The 19,714-nt window shown below is 49.7% G+C and overlaps 1 protein-coding gene across 18 annotated transcripts in view; it reads right to left on the bottom strand.

Annotated features, from left to right (window-relative positions):
* LOC137306476 (neurexin-2-like) overlaps window positions 1-19,714 on the bottom strand; it is a 1,403,359-nt gene that overhangs the window by 434,810 nt on the left and 948,835 nt on the right. For all 18 annotated transcript variants that reach the window (XM_067975720.1, XM_067975733.1, XM_067975727.1 and 15 more), the window contains one exon: window positions 8,297-8,478. In XM_067975720.1, the coding sequence (XP_067831821.1) occupies window positions 8,297-8,478 (182 nt within the window). The remainder of the gene's footprint in view (window positions 1-8,296; window positions 8,479-19,714) is intronic.

Raw genomic sequence — 19,714 nt, 5'->3', positions numbered from 1 at the left:
CAACGGAATGTGTATTTGTCGAGGATACTGACATTTTTTTTAAATGTTTGCCATTGCTTATCAACCATCTTAACTGATCAGGAAAGGCTGAACAGGCTGGGGCTCTTTTCTTTAGAAAAGAGAAGGCTGAGGGGTGACCTGATAGAGGTCTTTAAGATTATGGAAGGGTTCGATAGGGTAGACGTAGAGAAGATGTTTCCACTTGTGGGGGAGACCAGAACTAGGGGCCATAAATATAAGATAGTCACCAATAAATCCAATATGGAATTCAGGAGAAACTTCTTTACCCAGAGAGTGGTGAGAATGTGGAACTCGCTCCCACAAGGAGTAGTTGAGGGGAATAGAATAGATGCATTTAAGGGGAAGCTCGATAAACACATGAGGGAGAAAGGAATAGAAGGATATGCTGATAGGGTGAGATGAAGTAGGGAGGGGGGAGGCTCGTTTGGAGCGTAAACATAGACCTGTTGGGCCGAATGGCCTGTTTCTGTGCTGTACATTCTATATAATTCTATGTAAGTCCAAGGATTACACTGCGAGATACAAGTGTATGGACACTGGATGTTGACTTTAAATGGTTTAATGCCACCACCGAAACAAAATTATTTCGTAGGCACTGCACTGAGTGTTCGGAGGCTTGGCGAACAAACCTTCCCTCAACCAGGACCCTGAGAAACAGATTAACTGGGCGTTCATCACGTTGCTGTTTGTGGGATCTCACCGTGCACAAAATGGTCACCGCATTGGCCCACATAACACAGTCGCTGCACTTCAAAAGTAATTCGCTGTGTGAAGGGCTTTCAGAAGTGCCTGAGAGACATGATCAGGTGCTACTTAAATGTAGGTCTTTCTTTCCTTCCTTCCTTCACACAGCATCATTAGGCAAGGGTATTAAGGGATATGGAACCAAGGCAGGTAAATGGATTTAAGATACAGATCAGCCACCATCTTATTGAATGACGGAACAGGCTCGAGGGGTTGAATGGCCTCCTCCTGTTCCTGTGATCCTTCTTATTGGCTAATTTGTTGTGAATGTTGAAGTACTGGGGAGTGGAAAACTTTCTGATTTCATGCACCCACTGTCAGCATCAAGATGCAAAGGGAAGCTCCCTCTACTTTCTCCAACAATGTGCCTCAGTCTGCACCTCAGAAAAGCACTCTCAACTGCAACATTTCCATGCAACGGAGCACGAAGAGAGACACGGGAGGAGATAAACACGAGGGCGGTTCCAGTCGACTGGAAACAGGCTGATGTGCTATCAAGAATCATCCAATCAGGTGAGGAGGAGTTTGCAACCCCATTGGCGGGCGAAGGCGGTGCCTCCTGAGGATGGACATGTCCGATGGCGGGAGAGTGGGGGCAGGGTGGTTGGAGGCGGGAGGTCATGTGCTGAAACCTCCGGGAATACGTCCGACCACAATTGGCCACCCGAAAGCCGGCCGGGGACCGAGCAGCCATGGGATTTGCGGTAGACCTTGATGATTGACAGCCGGAATACAAAAGCAGAAGCACAGTGCTGCTTGAATTCCCCTCAACTGTGACCAGTCTGACTATCTCCACTTAGCAACAGTCAGCTCGACAGATGCTTGCAGCCAAGTGATGACTCGCGGGCTCACAAGCGGCAGAAGAACGTGAAGGGAAGTCACGGATGAGAAGAGGCCGGTCCAAGTCTCCGGAGATGGTCCCCCCCCAGTACCCTAAAGGGGAGGCTTTCCACTTCAGCGTTCGAGGCAAAGGCCAGGAGTGACATTAAGGGAAATGACCCAACTCCAGTATCACCGCCCCCCCCCCCCCCAGCCCTGGTATCCCATCTACTAAAACGAACAGATGGAAAATGAGGGCAGGTGGGGTGCAATCTCTCGATATCCACAGCTGGCATGTGCTGGAAGCACTGAAGCAGAGAAAGAATAAAAAAGAAAGACGTGCATTTATATCGGTCCTTTCACGACCTCAGTACCTCATGGAATAGTTATGCCAGCACTGTGTGTGTGGAATAATCAGGGATTGCTCATGTCAGGGACTTGACACCATTTTGGTTTTTTTGGGTTTGTGCGAGGGCAGACCAAGTGTAAACAGAAGAAGCAGGTCCAGCTCTGGACCACAGTGTGGGTCTGGATGACACAGTAAATTGGAGCAGGAGTAGGCCCTTCGAGCCTGATCCGCCATTCAATATGATCATGGCTGATCCTCGATCTCAATACCATATTTGCGCTCTCGTGAGAGAGTGTTGCCGATTGAGCGAGGGCTGACACCCGTTGCCTCTCCCAGCTTAGACTGAACGCCTGCGCTATCGGAGTCTCTCCTGTCCTGCCTGGCAGATTATTGCAGGTTTATATCACCCTTGGTGCATCTTGATTTGAATTTACTTCCTCAGTTGAAGAATAATGAAACTCATCTCAATATGTTAAATACATGCAGGATAAATACATACCGCAGAAAGCTAAGCAAGCAATGGCCACATCTGATGAACAGGGAAATTAAAATGGAAATGAGATAATAAAGTAGACTCTATGGAATCTGTAGGGAGAAAGCAGTGCTCAAATATTCAGAGGAGTACAGGAGTATATAGAAACAGCTTAGGAGAGGAAGATTCGATGGGATAAATGGGCTCTCTAAGGTGCAATAGCTAAAGAAGTCAATGCAATAGTAAAGCATTCCTCAGTATCAGAACATCAAACGGAGTAGCGAGGATATTAAATCCATTCATCCTTTGCTCTACACCACAATCCCTCGGCAACAGGGGGCCACTGATGGTCTTTACTGAGATGTGTTGCTCAGTGAAATTTGTACTAAACAAGGCGAGGCATTTTAGTACGAAGGAAAGAGGATCAATTACATTCCAAGCATGCAGGATAGTCAGCAGAGTAAAACCCCCTCCACACTGTCCATCAAACACTCCCAGGACAGGTACAGGGTGAGATACAGAGTAAAGCTCCCTCCACACTGTCCCATCAAACACTCCCAGGACAGGTACAGGGTTAGATACAGAGTAAAGCCCCCTCCACACTGTCCCATCAAACACTCCCAGGGCAGGTACAGGGTTAGATACAGAGTAAAGCCCCCTCCACACTGTCCCATCAAACACTCCCAGGGCAGGTACAGGGTTAGATACAGAGTAAAACCCCCTCCACACTGTCCCATCAAACACTCCCGGGGCAGGTACAGCACGGGTTAGATACAGAGTAAAGCTCCCTCTATACTGTCTCATCAAACACTCCCAGGGCAGGGATAGATACAGAGTAAAGCGCCCTCTACACTGTCCCATCAAACACTCCCAGGGCAGGGATAGATACAGAGTAAAGCGCCCTCTACACTGTCCCATCGAACACTCACAGGGCAGGGATAGATACAGAGTAAAGCGCCCTCTACACTGTCCCATCAAACACTCCCAGGGCAGGGATAGATACAGAGTAAAGCGCCCTCTACACTGTCCCATCGAACACTCACAGGGCAGGTACAGGGTTAGATACAGAGTAAAGCTCCCTCTACACTGTCCCATCAAACACTCCCAGGGCAGGTACAGGGTTAGATACAGAGTAAAGCTCCCCCTGCGCTGTCCCATCAAACACTCCCAGGGCAGGTACAGGATTAGATACAGAGTAAAGCTCCCTCTACACTGTCCCATCAAACACTCCCAGGGCAGGTACAGCACGGGTTAGATACAGAGTAAAGCTCCCTCTACACTGTCCCATCAAACACTCCCAGGGCAGGTACAGCACGGGTTAGATACAGAGTAAAGCTCCCTCAACACTGTCCCATCAAACACTCCCAGGGAAGGTACAGGGTTAGATACAGAGTAAAGCCCCCTCCACACTGTCCCATCAAACACTCCCAGGGCATGAACAGCACGTGTTAGATACAGAGTAAAGATCCCTCAACACTGTCCCATCAAACACTCCCAGGGAAGGTACACGGTTAGATACAGAGTAAAGCCCCCTCGACACTGTCCCATCAAACACACCCAGGGCATGTACAGCACGGGTTAGATACAGAGTAAAGCTCCCTCAACACTGTCCCATCAAACACTCCCAGGACAGGTACAGGGTTAGATACAGAGTAAAGCTCCCTCTACACTGTCCCATCAAACACTCCCTGGGCAGGTACCGCACGGGTTAGATACAGAGTAAAGCTCCCTCTACACAGTCCCATCAAACACTCCCAGGGCAGGTACAGCACGGGTTAGATACAGAGTAAAGCTCCCTCTACACTGTCCCATCAAACACTCCCTGGGCAGGTACAGCATGGGTTAGAGACAGAGTAAAGCTCCCTCTACACTGTCCCATCAAACACTCCCAGAGCAGGTACAGGGTTAGATACAGAGTAAAGCCCCCTCTACACTGTCCCATCAAAAACTCCCAGGGCAGGTGCAGCACGGGTGAGGGACAGAGTAAAGCTCCCTCTACACTGTCCCATCAAACACTCCCAGGGATGGTACAGCACGGGTTAGATACAGAGTAAAGCTCCCTCCACACTGTCCCATCAAACACTCCCAGGGCAGGTACAGGGTTAGATACAGAGTAAAGCTCCCTCTACACTGTCCCATCAAACACTCCCAGGGCATATACAGCACGGGTTAGATACAGAGTAAAGCTCCCTCTACACAGTCCCATCAAACACTCCCTGGGCAGGTACCGCACGGGTTAGATACAGAGAAAAGCTCCCTCTACACAGTCCCATCAAACACTCCCAGGGCAGGTACAGGGTTAGATACAGAGTAAAGCTCCCTCCACACTGTCCCATCAAACACTCCCAGGGAAGGTACAGCATGGGTTAGATACAGAGTAAAGCTCCCTCTACACTGTCCCATCAAACACTCCCAGGGCAGGTACAGGGTTAGATACAGAGTAAAGCTCCCCCTGCGCTGTCCCATCAAACACTCCCAGGGCAGGTACAGGATTAGATACAGAGTAAAGCTCCCTCTACACTGTCCCATCAAACACTCCCAGGGAAGGTACAGCATGGGTTAGATACAGAGTAAAGCTCCCTCTACACTGTCCCATCAAACACTCCCAGGGCAGGTACAGGGTTAGATACAGAGTAAAGCTCCCCCTGCGCTGTCCCATCAAACACTCCCAGGGCAGGTACAGGATTAGATACAGAGTAAAGCTCCCTCTACACTGTCCCATCAAACACTCCCAGGGCAGGTACAGCACGGGTTAGATACAGAGTAATGCTCCCTCAACACTGTCCCATCAAACACTCCCAGGGAAGGTACAGGGTTAGAAACAGAGTAAAGCTCCCTCCACACTGTCCCATCAAACACTCCCAGGGCATGAACAGCACGTGTTAGATACAGAGTAAAGATCCCTCAGGTTCACTCAGGTATCTCAATGAATAATGAAAACCAAACTCTCTTGACCAGCGCTGATTGATTTTAGAGGGCACCATGGTTCTGCTCTCAAGCTCCTTGGATGAGACACAACCTTGGTTCAACATCCACAAAAGGTTTTGGAAACATTTACTTGCCATTATACATACACCCTAATGTGTCGTTCCCCAACATCCATCTTCAACACCCTTGGAATTTGCCTTCATAACTTAGCCTCTCGCAAGCACTGCACACTCCTGCATTCTTCCCACTAATTTTATCACGTGAGTTATGTCATGTTCGGCGAGCGAGCAGGTTTGCCAGTAATTGCTACCAGGGAGAATTAATTTTATGCATCTTAATGGTGTTTTAGCAAATCTGCTGATAGCTGCTATTAGTTGGGAGTGCTGACAGGGTGCGTAATTCTTCAGGCTTTTCTGACAGGCCGTGTGTGCGAAAATGATTAGCTAACGGGTAGTTGTCACTTCCATCCAAATAGAGGGTGAGGGTTTAATGCAACATCCCTCAGGCAAAGAGTTAGGAGTGGGAATTAACTGCTCCCTCCATCCCAGCCGCCGTCCCCTCATCTATCATTCACTGGCTTGGTCTCTGGCCGAAAAAGGACTTGCATTTATTTAGCGCCTTTCACGACTTCAGGACGTCCCAAAGCACTTTACAGCCAATGAAGTACTTCTGAAGTGTTGTAATGTAGGAAACGCAGCAGCCAATTTGCGCACAGCAAGATCCCACAAACAGCAATGAGATAATGACCAGATAATCTGTTTTAGTGATGTTGGTTGATGGATAAATATTGGCCCCAGGACACCGGGGAGAATTCCCCCTGCTCTTCTTTGAACAGTGGCCGTGGGATCTTTTACATCCACCTGAGAGGGGCAGGCGGGGCCTCGGTTTAACGTCTCATCCGAAAGACGGCACCTCTGACAGTGCGGCACTCCCTCAGTACTGGCACTGGGAGTGTTGGCCTGGATTATGGTGCTCAAGTCTCTGGAGTGGGACTTGAACTCATGACCTTCTAACTGAGAGGCGAGAGGGCTACCACTGAGCCACAGCTGACAAGCTGTGGAGGTTCTAAGAACCAAGGAGGTCCATAAAGAGACTGTGGCATGTTTAATGGACTCATTTTAATATTTTCATTGAGAAAACTCATCGATGGGTCAACGCCCATCGTGTGGGCCACCGCCAAGGATAAAGAGTAGGGGAGAAGATGGGGTCGGTCAAGAAAGTGATGCCAAGCGCAGGTTTTAAAAGGCTGCATTGTAAGAGGAAGGGGAGGTTGAGGGAGATGGTGACCAGTTTTGAGGTCCTGAGGAAGAATGTGTTCGGAGTTGGGAGACGGTGCGATGAGTCGATTTCGACAGGGTGAGGAACGCAGGGAGGAGGAGGAGGAAATTGAACAAGAGAGAAAATGCTGGAGGAGCAATGACGGTTAATAAAACAGAGCGAGACGAGAAAGCTTGCGACTACCGGAGAGGCAGTGGAGTAAGAGATTGCCCATCAGACAACAAACTTTCTCTTGTAGCTTGCCCGCGAGTGTATGGTACCTGTACATAGGTCTCACGGTACCTGTATATAGGCCTCACCCGCACACAGGGCACGTCTATATATAGTTCATGCCCATATATAGGCCACACCTTTTCTATAGGCCATACCAGTATATAGGCCGCAGTTGTGCATAGGCCATATCTGTATGTAGTCCACATCTACACATCGGCCACATCTGTATGTAGTCCACATCTGTATGTAGTCCACACCTGCATATAGTCTACATCTGTATACATTACACACCTGTATATAGTCCACATCTGTATTTTGGCCACACCTGTATATTGTCCACATCTGTATGTAGACCACACCCATACATAGTCCACATCTGTATAAGACGCACCCATATATAGCTTACATCTGTAATATGCCACACCTGTATTTAGGCTGTATATAGGTCACATCTGTATAAAGGCCACAGCTGCATAAAAGCCACACCTGTATATAAGCCACTTCTGTATATAGGCCATACCTGTATATAGTCAACACCCGTGTATAGGCCACACCTGTATATAGACCACAAATGTATATAGGCCACACCCATATATAATCCACATATGTATATAGGCCACACCCATATATAATCCACATATGTATATAGGCAACACCCATATATAATCCACATATGTATATAGGCCACACCCATATATAATCCACATATGTACATAGGCCACACCCATATATAATCCACATATGTATATAGGCCACACCCGTATATGGGCCACAACTGTATATAGGCTACACCTGCATGTAGGCTGTATATAGGCCACACCCGTAAATAGACCACACCCATATATAGGCTGCACCTTTATATAGGCTGCACCCATGTATGTAGGCCACATTTCTATACAGTCCACCCCAACATATAGTCCTCTACCCATATATATATATATATATATATATATATATGTGGGCCACACCTGAATGAGAGCCGCATGCTAAGCCTGAGGCTTCCCCCCAAGGATAGGAAAAGAAAAATCACATCTCGTCTCCACCTTCACCTTAAACTGATTTTTATTTTTGTTTTACTGATTTCGGGCGTGGCCCATATGCAGGTGCAGCCAATCTGTGACTTATTAAGGTGCACCAGCGATTCCATGTGTACACATCCAGAAGTACTGTTACTGAATTAAAAAAATCAGCTAGCTCAACAATAGTTTGTACCAGCTATTGCCCCCTCGGGGCCTAACCAATAGCAAATCACCATTTCTACCAACACAGTCTGTGTTGCCCGAGTAACAAACTCCACATTAACAATCTAAATAGCCCACCAGGCTCCTGATGTTTCGGACTGAGTAGGCCAGTTATTGACACAGATCGACACAGCCCATAATACCTCCGGGTCACTCGATGCCATGGACAATGCCACCCGACAAAACTGCATTGCCCCACCTTAACAGTATTAATAAGCAATAGGAACTTACTATGTGCAGCTGGAGATAGTCTTCCAGGCCAGAGGCGCTGTCCACTCGCACCAAGATGGCGTCTTTCTGCTGCGTGCTGAATCCCACAGCGAGGCGGTCAGCTCGTGTGCTCGGCCGGTCATTTGGGGGCCACGTGTAGGTTATAAGGGCTCCACCCCGGCCGAAGATGTACGTTGTGCCAGCTGCAAAAACAAATGGGCAGGACAGTGATTAGTATGGCTTTGACGGGCATCAAGTGGGCATCAGAGGTCATTCTGTATCTAAGCCATGCTATACCTGCCCTGGGAGTGTTTAGTACTGACGCTGGATGCATGAAGTGAAAGTGACTTCATTCCCCAACACCTTGCTGAGCATCAAACAACAAAAACTTGTATTTATAGCGTGCCTTTAACCTAGTAAAACGGCACTTCACAGGAGCGATTATCAATCAAAACTTGACACCGAGCCACATGAGGAGATATTAGGACAGGTGACCAAAAGCTTGGGCAAAGAGGCAGGTTTTAAGGAGCGTCTTAAAGGAGGAGAGAGAGGCGGAGAGGTTTAGGGAGGGAATTCCAGAGCTCAGGGCCCAGGCAGCTGAAGGCACGGCCGCCAATGGCGGAGCGATTAAAATCGGGGATGCCGTAAAAGACCAGAACTGGAGGAGCGCGGAGATCTCGGAGGGTTGTAGGGGCTGGAGGGGGTTACAGAGATAGGGAGGTGGGGGGGGGGCGAGGCCATGGGGAGATTTGAACATGCGGATGAGAATTTTAAAATCGAGGCCTTGCCGGACCAGGAGAAAATGTAGGTCAGCGAGCACTCTGAGCAGACTCACGGAGCAAAAAGGGTTTTTTTTTTAAACAAAAATCTAATTAATTTCTAACAATCTGGCACTCCTGCTATGCTGCCAGGGACCAATCACAATGTGGGCGGAATGAACAGACAGCAGTACCACACTCGCAGCCACTTGCTTTGTGATACAGGCTACCCATGAGACTGACAGATGGGAAGAGCTCCTGTCCTAATTTGGAGGAGGCTGAGCTGGCCGGGTTGGAGGTGCACTGGGACGATTCCAATGGAGCAGTGATTGCCCTGCTGATTCTCAAAGAGACGCTCTCCAGAGGGACAAGGTGATGAGTATTTATGTCGAGCCCGTGAGTTGATCCAGATCCCAGCTCGCCCAGGGCCGGGGCCGGGGCCGGGCTACGAAGGGAGTCGGCCACAGTTCCCGCCGCTGACCCCTGTCCGCTCGGTGGTCTGGTTTCCCACCGGTCAGCAGACAGCTCCTTGAACCTTGACCCCGCTGCGTCGTCAAGAGCGACAGGTCCAGCATCAGACGGCCCGTTTCCTCCAGGCCGTGTCGAACACCGTTCTCGGTGCTGATGCCAAGCGAGATGGCGATGGGGGTGCTACAAATGGGCGCAGAGCCCCCCCCTCCCCACATTTGGGAGGGGGACAAAAATCAGCTTGGCTGTCCGGTGACTCCTACAGGATCGGATTGTGCTTCCCATTGCAGTTGAATAGCCTGCCTTCGCTCAATGTGCAGACCTTGTGTGCCTGGAGGAGTGGGGACCTTGGTCGATAATTCCTTTCCTAAGTTGCTAAGATCAACTGTATCCCTGCCCTCCTACTGCTGACCCACTTTGAGATCAGCTAACCGAGCAGAACGTGGGGCTTTGTATATTGGACCCTCCTGGGCTACGGTGCTCTGTTTAACGCCAGGCGATGTCCTAACCCACCGATCATTCTGAGCACAGACACCCGCACAAACTTACCCCTTCGTAGGTTCACGGAGAGCAATCACAGCCCGGGGCTGCTTTATAGTCTGTCCTCACCCCGAGGGGACACTGAGGGAAACTGTGGTGCCCCGGCAGAGATCAACGCAGAGATAGGCTTCAGCTGCCCATAGGCCTCACCCACGCACGGGCCTCACCCGCACAGGGGCCTCGCCCGCATAGGGGCCTCACCTACGCACGGGCCTCGCCCGCACAGGGGCCTCGCCCGCACAGGAGCCTCGCCCGCACAGGAGCCTCGCCCGCACAGGAGCCTCGCCCGCACAGGGGCCTCGCCCGCACAGGAGCCTCGCCCGCACAGGAGCCTCGCCCGCACACGGCCTCACCCGCAGAGGGGCCTCGCCCGCACAGGAGCCTCGCCCGCACAGGGGCCTCGCCCGCACAGGAGCCTCACCCGCAGAGGGGCCTCGCCCGCACAGGAGCCTCACCCGCAGAGGGGCCTCACCCGCAGAGGGGCCTCACCCGCAGAGGGGCCTCACCAGCAGACGAGCCTCACCCGCAGAGGGGCCTCACCAGCAGACGAGCCTCACCCGCAGAGGGGCCTCACCCGCAGACGAGCCTCACCCGCAGAGGGGCCTCACCCGCAGAGGGGCCTCACCAGCAGACGAGCCTCACCCGCAGAGGGGCCTCACCCGCAGAGGGGCCTCACCAGCAGACGAGCCTCACCCGCAGAGGGGCCTCACCAGCAGACGAGCCTCACCCGCAGAGGGGCCTCACCCGCAGACGAGCCTCACCCGCAGAGGGGCCTCACCCGCAGAGGGGCCTCACCAGCAGACGAGCCTCACCCGCAGAGGGGCCTCACCCGCACACGGCCTCACCAGCAGACTGGTCAAGTGCATCCACATTGCTCGTTCTGCGGAGAGAGGGTGCGGGTGAAGGAGTGAACGGGAGGGAGGGGGGCGGGGGGGGGGGGGGGGCGAGAAGCAACAGAGGAAGCATCTCATCAGGTGTGCGCCTCCCAGGGACTCCAATGGATTTTCAATCAGGTTTATCTGCTCAAGCATCCTGTATAATGATACCCAAAGGGGGCTGCCTGCCTCTCTCCCCAATCGGCTATTAATTATTATTTTTTTTAAAAAAAAAATCCCCAACAAGCTCTGTACCTTGGAAACACCCGGTGACTAAGAACAGCATCAATTAAACCAGTAGCACACAGCCGTGGTAGTTATGTTATATCAGTTAATAAGACCGCCTGGGGTGGGAGGAGAGGGGGAAGGTTCGAGTGCTGCAGAAGGCACTCAGTTGATATCTAAGAGTCATGTGGCCTGGGGGAGTGGGGGGGATTTTTAAAGGCTCTGTGTTTGGCAGGTCTGCTCGCAGAGACTAGGCCTGTCAGTGTTGCATCTTTCAGCAGTGACAACAGTGGACTACTGATTTGGAGTGAGTCTCACTGGTTTTGATTCTAAAACGTGACTGACTCACTTATAGCGTCAGACAGCACAGAAGCAGGCCGTTCGGCCCGTCGTCCCTGTGCCGGCTCTTTGAAAGAGCTATCCAATTAGTCCCACTCCCCCCTGCTCTTTCCCCATAGCCCTGCAAATTTCACCTTTTCAAGTGTTTATCAAATTCCCTTTTTGAAAGTTATTATTGAATCTGCTTCCACCGCCCTTTCAGGCAGCGCGTTCCAGATCATCACAACTCGCTGCATAAAACATTTTTTCCCATCTCCCGTCTGGTTCTTTTGCCAATTATCGTAAATCTGTGTCCTCTGGTCACCGACCCTTCTGCCGCTGGAAACAGTTTCTCCTTATTTACTCTATCAAAACAATTCATGATTTTGAACACCTCTATCAAACCTCCTCTTAACCTTCTCTGCTCTAAGGAGAACAATCCCAGCTTCTCCAGTCTCTCCACAGGTAACTGAAGTCCCTTATCCCTGGCACCGTTCAAGTAAATCTCCTCTGCATCCTCTCCAAGACCTTGACATCCTTCCTAAAGCGTGGTGCCCAGAATCATAGAATCATACAGCACAGAAGGAGGCCATTCGGCCTATCGTGCCTGTGTCGGCTCTTTGAAAGATCTATCCAATTAGTCCCCTCTCCTGCTGTTTCCACACAGCCCTGCAAATTTTTCCCCTTCAAGTATTTATCCAATTCTCTTTTGAAAGTTATTATTGAATCTGCCTCCATCGTCCTTTCAGGCAGTGCGTTCCAGATCATCACAACTCGCTGCATAAAAAAAATTCTCCTCATCTCTCTCCTGGTTTATTTCCCAATTATCTTTGTCCTCTGGTTACCGACACTCCTATTTAATAAAAAAAGGTCCATGTTTTTGGGTTTCGACGAGCTGCCCCCATTTACAAAGCCATCTACAAACTCCCCTCTGCCACTTGTTCTAGTCCGACAAACCTGCCAGCAACAGCCTCACTTCCAGTCTACTAGATATCTCCGCCGTCCGACATGCCATTTTGTCCTTGCACTCTGGAATTCTCTCTCTATGCCTCTCAGTCTTGCCCTCACCTTTCCCCAGCTTTAAAAGCTACACGAAAGGCCACCCCTTCAACTGCACCTTCTCTCGCTCCTGCTACCCCAACTCTGCTCGCTGCACCTGCTCGGGACTAGGGGCTGCCCGAGGGAGTGCTGCACTGTCGGAGGTGCCGTCTTTTGGATGAGATGTTAAACCGAGGACCCCGTCTGCCCCTCTCGGGTGGATGTAAAAGATCCAACAGCCGCTATTGGAAGAAGAGCAGGGGGGGGGGGGGAGTTCTCCCCGGTGTCCTGGGTCCAATATTCATCCCTCAACCAACGTCATGAGAAAACAGATGATCTGGTCATTATCACGTTGCTGTTTGTGGGATCTTGCTGTGCGCAAATTGTCTGCCGCGTTTCCTACATTACAACAGTGACTACACCTCAAAAAGTACTTCATTGGCTGTGAAGCACTTTGGGACGTCCTGAGGTTGTGACAGGTGCTACAGAAATGCAAGTCTTTCTTTCTTTCCAAAAGGGCCACCATTTTTGATGCCACTTTCGAAGACATGAGCAGGACTGGGGCACGTGTTGGAAGCTAAGGAAGTTAGTTAAAAGGCTCTGCATTGTCTCGCCATCTGCTTATGGCTGGTTGCGTCAGCGCTAATGCAGTCTGGATGAACCCAGTGTGGTTAAACGATGCCACTGAGGACTGGCACATCCTGTACAATGCCAGGCCTCACGAGGGCACTTTCACCGGCTCGATCTGGGCTGTGGGAAGCGAAGATCTCCAGCAATACTGTCTGAGCCTCTTCTCGACAAAATGCACCTTTCTCCATGAATGATTTGTTTATGACTTTGAAAATTAATTTAATCTGTAAATTGGAAATTACATCTCAGTGGAATATATATTATTTCAATTTTCGAGACTGGCAATTAAAAATAAATAAAACATTTTGGAAAAGGGAAATCTGTCTGCGGTGACATTCTGTGCCCATAGTACGTGGCATAAAACTAAGTTGTCATGGTAACTAAGTTGGCCTTAAAAAGCAAGCACCTTGTGCCCGGTTGCTTGGAATAAAACGTGGCCACAAAATCCACAGGAGTTAAATAAAGACCAGGGGAGAATTGGGAGTGAAATGCATGACGTCACATTGTGGTGTCAGCCCCTTAAAGGGGAGGGTTGGAGTCACCAGTGTAATGACAGGAAGTATGGCACTACTGGGGTGACGGCTTTAAGAGGGAATTCTGCTCAGGCTGTGTGAAAAATATCGTCACTATCTGGCGGAAATCACTGGATGGCAACTCCTCTGTGCTAGGGAGAGCAAAATCAGGCCGGGTTCCTGTTCTTTACCAGTATCTAATGACCCCCTTCTAGTGTGTGTGTGTGTGTGTGTGTGTGTGTGTGTCATATAAGTGTGTGCGCGCGCGTGCATGTATGTGTCATGTAAGTGTGCGTGCGTGTATGTGTGTGCATGTATGGATGTACGGTCAGGGTAGTATTGGGTTCAGATGTGAATCCTATCACAGTCGAATAGCCTACCAATACTCAGTGTCACTGCGCACACATTGAGAACGGCTACATGGATGAGGTTAGGGAGCTGACCAGCACCCTTGGGACGGTACAGCAAGAGTCAGTGCCTTCAGGGGAGAAGAGGGCGAAACACAAAGGTTTTTTTCCTTAAAAATGCAGCGTTGCTAATTATCTGCAGTAGACACGAAGTGTAGAAGTCGCAGCAATCACTGATCATGGAACCAGAGGCAGTGGTGAGAACAGCCGCCTTGTCTTATCCTGAAACAGAGTCATTGGCTGCGGAAGTTGTGACAGGGCCCTCCTTCCCATGCAGCGATTCCCCGACTTGTGCAGGCTCGTAATGAGACGCAGCATCAGTAACACCAGCTGAACTACTAGGGGGCTCAGACCTGGTGCAGTCTCATTTGCAACTGAGAGCCGCGCCCGCTCTCTCTCAATCACTCTCGCTCCACCTCTCACACACAACCATTTTTGTCTCCCTCCTGTCTTCCGTTCCAGCTCTGTGGAACATATTTTGGAGAAAACAATGTGTTTTAGTTAGGGGTGCGGCATATCAGTGCCCTCCTATTGGGGGTATAATGATACAGTACTCTCCTAATAGGGGTAAAACAATATAGAGCCCCATCATTAGGTCTCTAACAGAACGGTGTTCTCCTCGCAAGACTGCAACGGAACGGTGTACTGTATAACAGACTAGTGCACTCCTATTAGTTATAATGGTACAGTGCCCTCCCATTAGAGGTGTAATGGTACAGTGCCCTCCCATTAGAGGTGTAATGGTACAGTGCCCTCCCATTAGAGGTGTAATGGTATAGTGCCCTCCCATTAGAGGTGTAATGGTACAGTGCCCTCCCGTTACAGGAGTAATGGTACAGTGCCCTCCCATTACAGGAGTAATGGTACAGTGCCCTCCCATTAGAGGTGTAATGGTACAGTGCCCTCCCATTACAGGAGTAATGGTACAGTGCCCTCCCAGTAGAGGTGTAATGGTATAGTGCCCTCCCATTAGAGGTGTAATGGTACAGTGCCCTCCCAGTAGAGCTGTAATGGTATAGTGCCCTCCCATTAGAGGTGTAATGGTACAGTGCCCTGCCAGTAGAGGTGTAATGGTACAGTGCCCTCCCATTAGAGGTGTAATGGTACAGTGCCCTCCCAGTAGAGCTGTAATGGTATAGTGCCCTCCCATTAGAGGAGTAATGGTACAGTACCCTGCCAGTAGTGGTATAACATGCCTTCCTGTTGGACACTATCACTATGTGACAGAATGTGAGGGGTATAACTGAACAGCACCCTCTGACTACTTGTGTTAGTGCAGTGCGCCTCAGGCCAATTAACTAACATCAAGGATCCATCTCATTATTACATTCCCCGCAGCACTTCTTTCTCACACTGTTTGAACTAGACTCCTCCGGATGGAAGTTCCCACAGGCACCTTCTAACACCAGATTCCCTGGGCCCTCTGCTCCACCATTGGTGAGCACTCTTACAGTCAAAACACTGAGTGGGGGAGGAGGAGATATTACCGCAACCCTGCTTACATCCTCAGTTGCAACTAAGCAGAGGATGCTGAGATTTCAAGTTGGCTAAGCAGTTTTAACTACTGCCCCAGACGGTCGGGTGAAGATGTTACAATCCCATTTACAAGGAGTACAGACCTGCACCGATAATACACATTATCACTCTGCCCATTCACTGGAAAGATCTGGGATTTGATCTATCTGTAATGCTCGTAATGAGTTGGTTAATATGTCCGATTCGCATAGAAAAAAAAACCTATTTCGGAGAATATTTACTGACTGGAAACCCTGCTTCTTTGAGATCTGTGGCCTGCAATAAATTTGAATGGAGTGTCCTTTGGACCTGTGGAGCAGATTGCAATGCTGCAGTGCCCACTCTGTGCACTGAGTGGAGCTCTTTCAATTTTACAACTCACTGAGGGCTCCTGGTGGCAGAACTGAGCGAAAACCGCTAGAAGCTCAAGAAAAATGTCCCATCTGCATATTGGACTGAAGGGCACCCATTGTTCTGGGAATTGGGTAGGCTGCACGTGCTCAGACTGCACAATCCAAATTTAGTTCACAGCATCACAGCTCTGAGCAAAAATATCGTCTTTTGGGAAAGGTTTCAAGTAAAACCTTTAATAAAGGCATTAAAGAGAATCCAATAGGTACACTTAATCATGTTACTGTAAAATGTTGAATTTTTATTTTTTTTTGTTTCAACCCTTTTGGACATTAGAAATTTCAATTACTGATAGAAAAAAATGGCACCTCAAAAATTTTCAGATAAAATTTTTTATCAAGTGTTTTGAGCAGCTTGCAGGGAGAGGTCAACCAATGGCCAGATTGTGTAATTACAGGGTGACAAGTCTACAAAGGAGTTTCTCATTATAAATTCTGACCTAGGGAGTTATAATGGAAAAAGTTGACACAAAAGTGTGATGAAAAGAGTGAAAACAGGAAATAAAGGTTTTGTAAAAAAAGACTTGCATTTCTACAGTGCCTTTCATGACCTCAGGATGTCCCAAAGTGCTTTACAGCCAATGAAGGACCTTTTTTTTTTGCAGTGTAGTCACTGTTGTAATGTAGGAAACAGGAAGTGAGCACAGATCTTTAATAAATTATTATGTCTTACCAAGCTCATTCCATCCACAGGCTGTCTGCAATCTGCTTGAAAGTTCTCGAAAGTTACTCCTTGCTTTCCAAAGTTAAATCAAGCACAATTCCAGAATACCCATCTCTAACTTAATTAACCAGGTGTTCCCTTGGCATGGGTCACAGCAGCTCAGGAACCATCAACTATACCCAGTTCCATCCACATTTATCCTTAGAATCCTCAGTCCCATTCCTAATCAGTTATTTTTCATACCCTACATCTCAACTTGCGTAGAAGGAGGCCGTTCGGCCCATCATGCCTGTGCTGGCTCTTTGAAAAAGAGCTATCCAATTAGTCCCACTCCCCTGTTCCTTCCCCATAGCCCTGCAAATTTTTCCTTTTCAAGTATACATCAGATTCCCTTTTTGAAAGTTACTATTGAATCTGCTACCACCGCCCTTTCAGACAGCGCATTCCAGATCATCGCAACAGGAAGGATGTCAAGGACTTGGAGAGAACGGTACCAGGGATGAGGGACTTCAGTTATGTGGAGAGACTGGAGAAGCTGGGATTGTTCTCCTGAGAGCAGAGAAGGTTAAGGGGAGATTTAATAGAGGTGCTCAAAATTATGAAGGGCTTTGAGAGAGTAAATAAGGAGAAACTGTTTCCAGTGGCAGGAGGGTCAGCAACCAGAGGACACAGATTTAAGGTAAAGATTTAAGGAGAATTTTTTTTACGCAGCGAGCTTGTTCTGATCTGGAATGCGCTGCCTGAAAGGGCGGTGGAAGCAGATTCAATAATAACTTTCAAAAGGGAATTGGATAAATACTTGAAAAGGAAAAATTTGCAGGGCTGTGGGGAAAGAGCAGGGGGGAGTGTGGGACTAATTGGAGAGCTCTTCCAAAGGGCCAGCACAGGCACGATGGGCCGAATGGCCTCCTCCTGTGCCGTGTGATTCCACATCCAACAGTTTTCATGTGCTGGGAAAGAATGAGTTAGAGCAGGAGAAGGTGTTTTGAATCTTGATTTCGACACAGTGAGAACTGCAGGAAGGAGGATGATTATCGACAGATTACCCCTCTCACTGCCTCACTAGTTAGCTCATCCCTCTGATCGAATTGAGCACTCACTACAGGGTGTGAGCCCATCATTTGCCAGCTTCTGGCACATCCTTCAAGAACAATTTACTTTCTCCGTGTTTTCAGCGTCCTTCATTTGTAAAGAGGCGATTTTGCATTAAGTGATAACAGGGTGTAAACCTGCTCCTTATTGCAAGAAGTACTGCTTCAATTCTCTGAGATTGCAAGCAAAAGACACTGCACCAAAATCAGAAATACATCAAGATTACAGCTGTGGGCATTACTCAGTGCCATGAAAGAAAGAACTTGCATTTATATCGTACCACAGACCCACTCAGAATCTACAGTATCAGCTGTGGCTCAGTGATAGCACTCTCTCTCTCTCTCTCTCTCTCGCCTCCGAGTCAGAAGGTCGTGGGTTCGAGCCCCACTCCAGAGTCTCGAGCCCCATAATCCAGGCCGACGCTCCCAGCGCCGGTACTGAGGGAGCGCTGCACTGTCGGAGGTGCCGTCTTTCGGATGAGACGTTAAACCGAGGCCCCGTCTGCCCCTCTCAGGTGGACGTAAAAGATCCCATGACACTTTTCGAAGAAGGGCAGGGGAAACTCTCCCCGGTGTCCTGGGCCAATATCTATCCCTCAAACAACATCACTAAAAACAGAGTTTCTGGTCATTATCTCACTGCTGTTTGTGGGATCTTGCTGTGCACAAATTGGCTGCCGCGTTTCCCACATTACAACAGTGACCACACTTCAAAAGTACTCCATCGGCTGTAAAGCGCTTTGGGACGTCCTGAGGTCGTGAAAGACGCTATATAAATGCAAGTCTCTCTTTCAGTGCTCCTGGGTTAGGAAGCCACGATGTAATAGAATGGTGGGATACAGGCCTGAGGAGCTGAATGGCCTACCCCAGTTCCCATGTTCCAATGGTTCATTAGGCAGCGTTCCAGCTCCTGATCACAATCCAGCATCCTCTGCTGGAAAGGCTGAGTGGAACCTGGAAGACGACAGGCTCACGCTTGCCTGCGACACCTTACACAGTTAAATAGTCTGCTGACACTCACTATCTAGCCCCACACACACAAAGAATGGCCACTTGGGTCGGGTACCAGAGGGCTTGTGGAGCTGTAACCGCCCCCCCCCAAAACCGCGCAAGAGCCAGTGCCTTGAGAAGTGGGAAACAAGGCAAAGAAATTTCGATTAAATTAGGTAGGCCCAATCGCCACCTTAATGGATTTCCCACTCTGGAGCTAGGAGTTGAGCGGGCAGCAGCAATTCCCCTCAGGGGTGGAGGGACAATAGGACAAGACACATTGGGCCTTCTCTTCGGCAGGCTCTATCCTGACTGTGGGATCGGCGCCCTCCTGGGATCGGTTTGTGTTTGTTGCTGGCGGAGCAGAGGGAGGCGACAGGAGGACGGGATGAAAAAAATAAGCCCGGGCTGCTCCCGAGAGGGAGGGCGAGCGGGAATTTCAACACCTCCGGATACTTCGAAGGGATAGGAAGCCTTTCCTTGGCCTCCCTCAGTGGTTCCAGTGGGTCATGGCGTGGCCTGGTGCAGCGCCGATCCCTGCACTACGAGATCGAAGATTGGATTCCCCCGGCCCGTGCTGAGTCAGGTGACCTCGCCGGTCGGGGGCCGGGGTTCGATGCGACACAACTGACCTCAGCGTCCTGGGAGAAGGAGAAGGAGAATCAGCCAGGGTTCCTTCCTTCTCCCGGTCGCAGACTCCAGCTGGAAAGTTGGCACACACAGATAGCGGTCGGGGTCGGGGTCGGGATAGGCTACGATGCCCTTCACGGTCAATAGGCCACCGGCACTCCCCATCTCGGCTCACTGGGCGAGCAGCCGGCGACCTTTAACCTCGCAAGAGTTGGCGCCTTTCTGCTGAGAGACAATTGGGCGGGGGTGAAGCCTTCCCTTGGAGAATCCGGCCAGTAAGGGGGTGGTTTTGACACAAGCTGACAGAACCGAACACACAGGATGGGTATCGTGTTACAAGTAATTGATGCAGTTCACCCAAATGTCAT

The sequence above is a fragment of the Heptranchias perlo genome, chromosome 43, assembly GCF_035084215.1.
Source record: "Heptranchias perlo isolate sHepPer1 chromosome 43, sHepPer1.hap1, whole genome shotgun sequence".
Classification (NCBI taxonomy): Eukaryota; Metazoa; Chordata; class Chondrichthyes; order Hexanchiformes; family Hexanchidae; genus Heptranchias; species Heptranchias perlo.
This window is presented reverse-complemented; position numbering and strand designations above follow the sequence as displayed.